Source organism: Cucurbita pepo, chromosome LG06 (genome assembly GCF_002806865.2).
Source record: "Cucurbita pepo subsp. pepo cultivar mu-cu-16 chromosome LG06, ASM280686v2, whole genome shotgun sequence".
NCBI classification, from domain to species: Eukaryota; Viridiplantae; Streptophyta; class Magnoliopsida; order Cucurbitales; family Cucurbitaceae; genus Cucurbita; species Cucurbita pepo.
In genome coordinates, this window is record NC_036643.1 from 9,829,625 (window position 1) to 9,840,495 (window position 10,871).

A 10,871-nucleotide genomic window follows, 5' to 3' on the forward strand; every position below is an offset into this window, starting at 1 on the left:
AATCTCCACAAGGGTATGATATTGTCCACTTTGAGCGTAAGCTCTCATGGCTTTGCTTTGGACTTCCCCAAAAGGCCTCATACCAATGGAGAGAGTATTCCTTGATTATAAACCCAAGACCATTCCCTAAATTAGTCGATGTGGGACTTTCATCCAACACCTCCCCTCGAACAAAGTACGCCTCCCCTTAATTGAGCCTCGACTCCTTTTTCTTTTGGAGTCTTAGTCATTTTTTACTATGCCTTCGAGGAGCCTTGACTCCCTTTTTTCTTTTGGAGTCCTTTATTCGACATTTGAGGATTCTATTGATATGGCTAAGTTTAGGGCATGACTCTGATACCATGTTAGATGAACACGACCCTCCACAATAGTATGATATTGTCCACTTCTTCGATTGTGTACTTGTCGATGGTTATGAGGCAGTGCTTCGGCAAGATCCTTTTGAGGTTTTCGTGCGTGAGAAGTCAGGTAAGCGCGTTTTATGTTTAAATTCTAATGGTTTATTCGATTTTGAGCAATTGAGGGTTAAAAAAGAAGGCGAGAACTGGGAGGAGAAGTTTAGAGGACATATTGATACCAGGTCGTACGGTCCCCAATCGATTAGTTTAACGTTCATCCATCAAATGTATGGATAGAAATATTTATAGAAATAAATAGAAGAAAATACGACAGACTCCAAAAATCTACAAATGGACTGATGCTCTGTAACGAACTCCTTTGTGATCGAACAGCTCTCGAACGCTCCTCCACCTCGATTGATAGCCTGCGAACACCTAAAAATGAAAGGAAAACTAGGATGAGTATAAAAGTTATACACAGTGAGCAACCCACTTGTAGGCTCTCATCGCATTCTATGCGTAACAAATTTCTACGAACTTCTCATTGGCTCTAAGACGTCTTGTTCTAGTTTTATCCCCTTGGGGCTATTCTGGTTCTCCGTCCTTTCATTTAAAACCTTGAGAGTTCCTTATGCCGAGCTATAAATGACTGGTGTCCCTCTACGAGGTGCTACCTCATGTACAACACGCACTAGAGAGACACTCCACGCGCGCGTACAAACATGCCTAGGGAGGATGCACGTTACGGTACTACCACGTGGCATGACGTTGGTCCGTTGAGGTTAAGGGTGTGGGTTGGAAATCCAATTCTCTTATGCTGACGCGTGGTACACATGGAGTCGGGTTGACAATTTGGGTAGCGTGCAGGTCCTCAGATCGTCGGCACAAGTAGAGGGCCGCCGACTTTCGAATCCTACCCGACACAAGGTATTTCGTTGATTCTTTATCTGTCAATGAACGCTTGACACATGTCCCTTCTTTTCAGCAACGTGCGACCCCCTCCCCCTGACATGTGTCCCTCCGTCATGCGTCTTTTTCCTCTTCGTGCTGCCGAGTCTAGAAATTCCATTGTTGTTTTATTTTCTTTGCATTTTCATATTTCTTTCTACCTAACTCAAGTTAACATGATTCCTTCACGAGACTTATCGATTTTATATCCAGGTATTTTTCTTGTAATTTATTTTTAATTAGAGAGATAATTAACTTAATAAAAAGTTATCAANTACACCATAGTGCCTCCCCTAAGGTCTATGTAGCCCTCGAACAGTCTCCCCTTAATCAAGGCTCGACTCATTTCTCTAGAGCCCTTGAACAAAGTACACCCTTTGTTCAACGCTTGGATCACTTTTGACTACACCTTCGAACAGTCTCTCCTTAATCAAGGCTCGACTCATTTCTATAGAGCCCTTGAACAAAGTACACCCTTTGTTCGACGCTTGGATCACTTTTGACTACACCTTTGAAGCTAGCAATTTCTTTGTTCGACACTTGAGGATTCTATTGTCATGGCTAAATTAAGAGCATGACTTTGATACCATGTTAGGAATCATGAATCTCCACAAGGGTATGATATTGTCCACTTTGAGCGTAAGCTCTCATGGCTTTGCTTTGGACTTCCCCAAAAGGCCTCATACCAATGGAGAGAGTATTCCTTGATTATAAACCCAAGACCATTCCCTAAATTAGTCGATGTGGGACTTTCATCCAACACCTCCCCTCGAACAAAGTACGCCTCCCCTTAATTGAGCCTCGACTCCTTTTTCTTTTGGAGTCTTAGTCATTTTTTACTATGCCTTCGAGGAGCCTTGACTCCCTTTTTTCTTTTGGAGTCCTTTATTCGACATTTGAGGATTCTATTGATATGGCTAAGTTTAGGGCATGACTCTGATACCATGTTAGATGAACACGACCCTCCACAATAGTATGATATTGTCCACTTCTTCGATTGTGTACTTGTCGATGGTTATGAGGCAGTGCTTCGGCAAGATCCTTTTGAGGTTTTCGTGCGTGAGAAGTCAGGTAAGCGCGTTTTATGTTTAAATTCTAATGGTTTATTCGATTTTGAGCAATTGAGGGTTAAAAAAGAAGNAATAATTTTATTAAAATTGTTTGATTGAAGATTAGATATTAAAAGTGATCTTAAAATTTAAGGTATTATTAATGAATGAAAATAAAATCAAAATTTAATAAAATTATTTTAATATTTTGACTTAATAAAATAAATAATTAACCGTAGGGGTGTACATTCAACCTGACAACCCAGACCGACCCAACCCAATGGGTTGGATTAGTATTTCTGATAGGGTTTGGTTCATTTTTTTAAACCTGAACTGAATCGGTTCGGTATCGGGTTCGTGAGTAAAACTTTCAAGTTGACCCGAACCCAATAAAAATATATAAAATATATTAATTTTTTTTTTTATAATACTGGGCTTACGTGGTAATGAGTCATGACCTTATATTTTTTATTGAATTTATTTATTTTTTTAAAAAAATAGACAATCCATCTCGAACCCAATCTAAAGGTTGGGTTGGGTTACCGATCCAACCAACTAGAGCTTTTGGGTTGGGTCAACAAAAATCCGACCCGACCCGACCCGATCCCATCCTAATTTAATAAATATTTTAATCCAAACGGTCAAAATTAGGGTTTTGATCAATTTTCAGCTCTTTTTCTCCTCTCTTTTCCTTCATCCTCCCCTTTTCTCATTACGTTCAGCAGTACTCGTTCCTCTTTCTCTTCCTTTTTTGACGCCGGCGTGATCCACGGTACGGCGACGACACCCGCTCCGGCGCAAGGCAACGGCGGTGCAGCTCCCTCATCTGATCGACAAACACCATTCCTGCGATACACTTCCAGGACGGCATACCTAACTCCATAGAGGTAAGGTCTGCGACAACGAACGCATTCCAGTCGGTACTAGCAATGACCGATTCGTTTCCGTTTTAGGCAGTAAAATCTCGCTGATAGTCCTTTAGGATCTATTTGGTTGTTGTAGTTTAGAATTTGGCTAACATTGTTTCTGGTTCTTTTAGGATTCTCAGTTCAGTAACATCTGTAGTAACTTAGAGATCCGAGGAAGTGGTTTCTTCGTTGGGTTTTAGAATGTTTACAATGCATTGTCGATAGCCCTAGAAATAGCAAATTACATCTGATTAAGGTTTTTAGTAAGGATCTAAGGCTCAATCCTCCATAATGATATCCTTCACTACTTCCTTTATGTCAACTCAGTTCTAATGAAAGCGCATTCACTCTCTCCCAGTCTACCTGCTTGAACAGTTGAACTTCCCTTTGTTAAACGAACACGACTCTCCACAATGGTATGATATTGTCCACTTTGAGCATAAGCTCTCATGGCTTTGCTTTGGTCTTCCCCAAAAGGCCTCATACCAATGGAGTTAGTATTCCTCACATATAAACCCATGATCATTCCCTAAATTAGTCGATGTGGGACTTTCATCATCCAACACCCTTCTCATTCCCCTTTTTTTTGGCGTAAGTTTTATCAACCTTTCCCTCCACTTCTCTTCCCACAGCTGGTTTCCCTTTGAGTTCAGTCATTTATTTAGGTGCGGGTTCTCTTTGTAGTTCTTTGTATAAAGGAGATATGGAATCATTAGAATCACATCTTTTCTTCTCCAATTTATTGTATCTATCACTTAATTTATGTGTTTTTTCAAATTTATTATTGTAATCGTAATATTAGTGTTCAAATTGAATTGCATTCCAACGAGAATAGGTTAGATTGGTCTCTATATCTAATAGTAAATTTACTCATATTGTTGCTGAAAGTGATATTTTTTCCTTATGTTGAAACCCCTCAAGAATTTAAGTTTCCATCCAACGAGTAGTTACTATTTTGTGAAATTTATTTTACTTGGAGTTTTTGATTTATTTATAAGTTGAAATTTGAACGAACGTTTATGATTTAGGGCCATTTTTTCAATCTCACGACTGAAATGAAGAAACATTGTAGTTCGGTTCCTAGCTCTAGCAAACAAATGATGGAGGATGAAAGAGAAGATCTTGAATATTCTTCCTCAGAAGAATCTCTTGACTCGGTATTTTTTAGCAGTTAAATTTATGTTTATGTTACATTCTTTAATTATAGAAATTCATGAATTATTTTATTTGCAATTTGACTTCACTGTATTTGTATAGGAAGAAGAGAATATAGAGCGTGAACTTGCAGATGTGACTTTTGAGGAATTACAGAGAGTACGGTCTGATGGATCACACTCGATGTACCAAAAGACCAACCAAGAGAAGAAAGGCAGGCGGGCAAACAAGAACAGGTAGCTTATAGGCACTTTTTTTTTTCTTAATTTATTTGTTTGCTAGTAAATAGAGATTGTGACTGTAATTTCTTTGTGAAGGCCAATGGAGGTTAGCAGCAAGAAACCAGTTGGTAGGTTTAGAGAGGTCATTCAGGCTCCTAAAAGCGTGAGTTGGTTATTCCTTTTTTGTTAGTTTAGTATCCAAATCTATGGCATTTTCATTGTTTGTATGGAGCCAAATTTACTGAATGATTATGAGAGTCACACCTCCTGTTATGGAGTTCTATCGAAACCTTAAAAAATAGTTACATCTCTGCCTGCACTTACACATGTGTGGAGCTTGTTTCATTGATTATTTGTCGGTTTTCAGATGGTACGTGATCCACGTTTTGAATCTCTAACCGGCTCTCTTGATGTTGAGGGGTGAGTTTTTCTTGATATGAGAATTGATGAACTCTTTGGCATGTAGTACCAACAAAAAAAAAAAAGGCGTGTTAAATTTTTGTTCATGGTACTTTTGTAATTATCTTTCTTCTTTGTTTGAAATTGACATTGTTTATTTTATGTTTCTTTGAATCTTCAGATTTAAGAAGAGATATAGTTTCATTTATGAGAATAATCTTCCAGCTGAAAAAGAGGTCTACTTCTTTTTCTGTTCCCTTCATATATTACCGTATTGATATGATTTCTCATTTTTAGATTTTAAATTCTATTGACTTGGATGCCATTTTGTGTATTGCAACTTTCACTGATACAACAGGAACTGAAAAAGCAGTTAAGGAAAACCAATGATTCAAACGTTGTTGAAGAATTAAAGAAACAACTGTCTTGGATTGTAAGTACTATCATTTTGATTCATTTATAATGAGTTGCATATTAAGTTTGTTTATTTATATGACGCCTATGAAAACATGTTTATGGTCCTTAATGATAAAAATGGAAGAAAAATCAGAATGAAGTTTACTACGTCATTACGAAGTTATGCATGATCATAATCATATTATTTGTGTCTATTGGTTTGTTTTATTTAGATTTTAAATAACTTTTCTTATTTAATTTCAGGACAAGCAATTCAAATCCGACTCCACAAAACGTGTAGATGCTGCAATTCTGGCCAATCATAAAAAGAAAGAGAGAGAAGCAGCCAAGCATGGGAAAAAGCCCTTCTATCTTAAGAAATGTAAAACTTTTCTTCCTCTCTTTTTGCATGAGTTTTTCTCTCAATGGTGTGCAATTAGGTTATAGCCTTAGACTTAAAACTTTTATTTTAAACCTTGGGTGACCTATGGTAATTTTTTCTAATAGTATTCATGCAAGTGAGGGACCATTGAACTTTGGACTCATGTCTGTGATTAGGCCGTAACATCAGTACTTCAGCTGGAATTTAAATTGAAAACTATGAATCAAAGAACATTAGTTCGGTTCTTAAACATTATAATTTCTCCCTTTGCCCCTGCCAAAAAAAAAAAAAAAAAAAAAAAAAAAAAAAAAAAAAAAAAAAAAAAAAAAAAAAAAANATGAAAGAAAATAAGAAAAAATTGGGCGTGGACATTGCGGGAGAGTGAAATTTGATTTCTGACATAAACACACTAACCATATTTTAGAACACATGATATGCAGTGTTTGATTGTTTTATTATTTTTTTGAAATCTTGGACACATTGGGTTTCGCATATGTGAGGGATATAGCTTGGTAGAAACAGAAAAATTATGTGAAGAATGGATAGGTTTTCATAAAAATTGATGTTTAAATGAATAGAGAGCATAAAGATACATAGAAATTTAACGAAAGAAAGAAAAGAGAAAAAAATAGATTTCACTTGATAAAATTTACTAGCTTGATGTGGTAAGATGTGGAATTGTCAAGTTTGGCTTCTTTTGGGTGGGACTTTATTTTTTGTATGCTATTTCTATTCATTCATTTTTTTTTTTCAATGAAAGCTTTATTTCTCAGTAGAACAAAACAAATGATCTGAAAGTGATGTATAAAAGTTTGAGATGCTAAGTTTCTTTTATTAAGGTCGTGTTTTTTGTGGAATACTTGATTTTATTTTATTGTTGGAAAAGAGTTCATGGAGGAATATAATTTATTGTGCAAGTTATATATTTGCTTGAAACTTAACAGATGAAAAGGCGAAATTGTACATACAGTTTTTTACAATATATAACTCATCATGTTTGGAATCTTTATTGTGCGTGTAAAAAAAATACTTTATTAAATGTGTCCTGGCGAGTTTCGTGGTATCACTATTAGAATTTTCAAGATATAGTATGCTGTTTTGGCTTATGTCCATGTTGTATCATCCATGTCCTGAATCTATGTGGGGACCTTCAGGTCATTTCATAGTTGTGCATTCAGAATCTAGGTGTAGGTGGCTGTGTAGAAAATAGTATTTTGAAATCCAATCTCTGAGTAAAAGTCTCAAGAGAGTAACAAGGTCATTCGGCTAAATAGTTATGGCGATTCTTCATGGAGCTAGACGCTTTGTGGTAGAGAACTGTGAGTAGGTATGACCCTTGCTCTTTATAAGGGTGTGGAAACCTCTCCCTAGCAGACGTGTTTTAAAAACCGTGAGGCTGACAACGATACGTAACGGGTCAAAGTGGACAATATCGGCTAGCTGTAGGCTTGAGTTGTTACAAATAGTATCAAAGCCAGACACCTGGCGATGTGTTAGCGAGAATGTTGAGCCCCGAAAGGGGGTGGACATGATGCGGTGTGCCAGCAAGGACGCTCGACCCCAAAGGGGGTGGATTGTAAGATCTTGCATCGGTTGGAGAGGAGAACAAAGCATTCTTTGTAAGGGTGTGGAAACCTCTCTCTAGCAGATGCGTTTTAAAAATCTTGTGGAGAAGCCTGAAAAGGAATGTCCAAAGAGGACAATATCTGTTAGCGGTGGGCTTGGACGGCTGCAAAATTAGTTTGTTTGATTGGAATCCGATTATATTTTTAAAACTATCACTTTTTATTTATTTATTAGAATTTTAAGATGCTTCAAGGTCTTATTATATATTTAGTCTCCAGTTTTTTGAGCAGCCTAGTAATATCTGGTGACCCTACCCTTATCTTGTTCTTTGCAGCTGAAATTCGAAAGCAAAGGCTTACTGAAAAATACAACACCCTGAAGGTATGAATCCGTCATTTGTATTTCAGCATTGTCAGTTTAATGCCAATTCATGCTTGTGAATAAGCAACTAACCATTCGGGAGTTGAACAAACAGTCCACGGGGAAGCTCGACGCCTATATGGAAAGGAGGAGGAGGAAAAACGCTGCGAAGGATCGTAGATACATACCGTATCAAAGGTCTAGCAAGAGTGATGAACAAGAGTGATGGTAAAAACGGGTATTGTTCTCTTGGTTGCTTTGGTTTTAGGAGATTCATGGTTCCATATTTCGAGATTTAGAGAAGAAAATGGCTTACTCATAGATAGTTTATAATTTGTTGAATGTTGTTATGTATTGCTTGATGATATGTAAATCTGATGTCAAAATATTTATAATAACTTCTTGTCTTCTTTTAGCTCCAATTTTTGTACTTTTTTTCTAAATGTTTTGACCGTGTACCTGGTCCCGAGTTGGGTTGAAAGTTCGGGTTGGTTGGATTGATAATCCAATTTAACCCAAAAAATTTTATAACCCGCATCTATTTTTGGGTTGGGTTGTTAAAAAAAAAAAAAAAAAAAAAAATNAAAAAAAAAAAAAAAATTAAAAAAGTTTTGTATATCATACAATTTTATATAAAAGATGTTAAAAAGTTGAGGATCAAATATTTTAAAAAACAAATTTATTAATAATAATAAGTAAAAATGTAATGTCTTAGATTCACCGCAAATAGATATTGTCCTCTTTGGGCTTTCCCTTTCGGGTTTCCCCTTAAGGCTTTGAAACGGGAAAGGTTTTCACACTCTTATAAATAGTGGTTTGTTCTTCTTCTTCCCAATCAACGTGAGACATCACAATCCTCCCCAATCAACGTCCAATCGTGTGGGTCTGCCCCCAGTCTGCCCCCAAAATTCACCCCCCTCTAGGGCCAGCGTCCTTACTGGCACACCGCCTCGTGTCTACCCCCCTTCGGGAAACAGCGAGAAGGCTGACACATCGTCTAGTGTCTCGCTCTGATATCATTTGTAACGCCTCAAATTCACGGCTAACAAATATTGTCCTCTTTGGGCTTTTCATTTCGGACTTCCCCTCAAGGCTTTAAAACGCATGCTACGAGAATGTTTCCAAAAGGAGAAAGTTGGGCTTTCCCTTTCGGACTTCCCCTCAAGGCTTTAAAACGCATGCTACGAGAATGTTTCCACAGAGAAAGTTTCAGACCGTTATAAATGGTGGTTTGTTCCTCTCCCCAACCAATGTGGGACATCACAATCCACATTTTAACCTAGTTTAAACACAACTAAATATAAGAAAAAATAAAAAATACAACTAAATATAAGAAAAAATAAAAAAATATTTTACTAAAAAAAATAGTATGAATTATTGAGATACTTTTAAGAAACTAAAAAAAATAAATTAATAAAAATAATAAAAAAGAAAGATAATGGAGAGATGGTTAGACAATAGGATGGAGAGATGGTAATGGAGAGATAGGAAGGAAGGNACAAGAATTGACGGAAGCTTGGAGTAATTTAATAAGACCGAACTCTGGCAGATCCATGAAAACACTAAATTGTCTAAAACTGTTTTAATGTATTTTATAAGTTTTTCTTTCGGTTAACTTCAAATTTTTGTCTCATAAACCGGAAACCAAACTGAGATAATTCAGGTTCAGAACAATTAATTCGGTACAACTCGAAATGTTAATCCAATCAGACTCAACCCCTATAATTTGGGTGGGGTTAGTCTGAGTTGTCGGGTTGAATTTACACCCTCTAAAGATATCTGAGTATGGAAAGAAATGAATGCCTTGTTTTGAATTTTTTTTATTTATTTGCTGTTAAGCACCGCCTTTACTGCATTCCCAAACTCTAGTGTTGTATCCTTAACACTATCGTCAAAATACAGGCGTCTAAGTCTAACTCTTGACTCACCTTTATTAATTCTCGTCCTATCATATCTAAATTCAACAATTTATCTGGATACATTGGGTCCGACATCCTTCATCTCACTAAGCCATAATAAAGGTGCAAGGAGTAAACTATAGAAACATTGAATCTTAGTTTGATTTTGTTAAGAAGTAAAATAAAACGGATAAATTGAATACAAACTTTATTTTTGTGAAAGTAAAAAAATATTTAAATAATACATTTTTTTGACAGCTCCTGATCAACATTTTGGCTGATCAGTTTGGGTCTTATATGTTCAGACTCTTTTCTACTAGTTTCAACTCTCTAAAAACATTTAAGGTTAATATGATTCTTTTAGCTAGTTTAAATTATTTGGACTTGACCAAACATCTCACGAGCTGACGACAGCCATGCAGCACCTGTATGAAATTACCATCCCGTTAAGGACAGGTTTTGTTGTTCATATGTCAAGGGCTGGTAAGGTTTTGCGCATTGTATCGAATTAAACCACATGCTCCACCGCTTGTGTAAGCCCCCGTCAATTCCTTTGAGCTTCGGTCTTGCGGCCATACTCCCCAGGTGTTTCATGCGTTAGCTGGGCCCCTGATCCGCATAAACCAAGGGCGAACCCTCATCGTTTACGGCATGGACTACTAGGGTATCTAATCCCGTTCGTCCTATCATATCTAAATTATTTTATGCAAAACTAGGTGAGTCAATTCCCATAGTATAATTCTAATTTATAATTGTAGGACTTTTAAGTAGAATTAAAATTCTAATTTATAATCGTAGGACTCTTTAAGTAGAATTAAATTTAGCTTCAACTTACGCCAATTAAGTGGCTCTACTATCTACATAGTCAGAAGAGTTGTCTTATTTATGATGATACGTGCCCAATAGCCCCTACACGTGTTATGTGTTTGGTATGGTTGTTATGTTTGATGATATGATATGTTTTGCTATATGCTATACCCAGATAGCTCAAGTAATATTATAACGTAAATGGATGACATAATTTAAATGGATGTCATATTATGTCTGATGAATTATATTATGATATGAGATCCCACGTGTATTATGACATCAATATGCTTACAATGAAACGTTATGACATGCAAATTAAAAGTTTTAGGATACACAACCCCTAAGTGATGTCATGGATGATATAATTTATGAAAGCTTATTTATATATGCATGTTGCGCTGCATGATTTGTTTTTTAAAATGAAAAATATAGGAACCTTAT

The 10,871-nt window shown here is 36.4% G+C and overlaps 1 protein-coding gene across 1 annotated transcript; it reads left to right on the plus strand.

Moving 5' to 3' along the window:
* Positions 1-2,990: 2,990 nt before the first annotated feature.
* LOC111796932 (ribosomal RNA processing protein 36 homolog) lies at positions 2,991-8,137 on the plus strand. The gene is made up of 10 exons (XM_023679750.1): positions 2,991-3,222; positions 4,272-4,400; positions 4,501-4,634; positions 4,716-4,782; positions 4,987-5,039; positions 5,200-5,254; positions 5,377-5,451; positions 5,679-5,796; positions 7,697-7,743; positions 7,838-8,137. The coding sequence occupies exons 2-10, from the start codon at positions 4,299-4,301 to the stop codon at positions 7,946-7,948; spliced, it is 762 nt and encodes a 253-aa protein (XP_023535518.1). The 5' UTR covers positions 2,991-3,222; positions 4,272-4,298; the 3' UTR covers positions 7,949-8,137.
* The last annotated feature ends 2,734 nt before the right edge of the window (positions 8,138-10,871 follow it).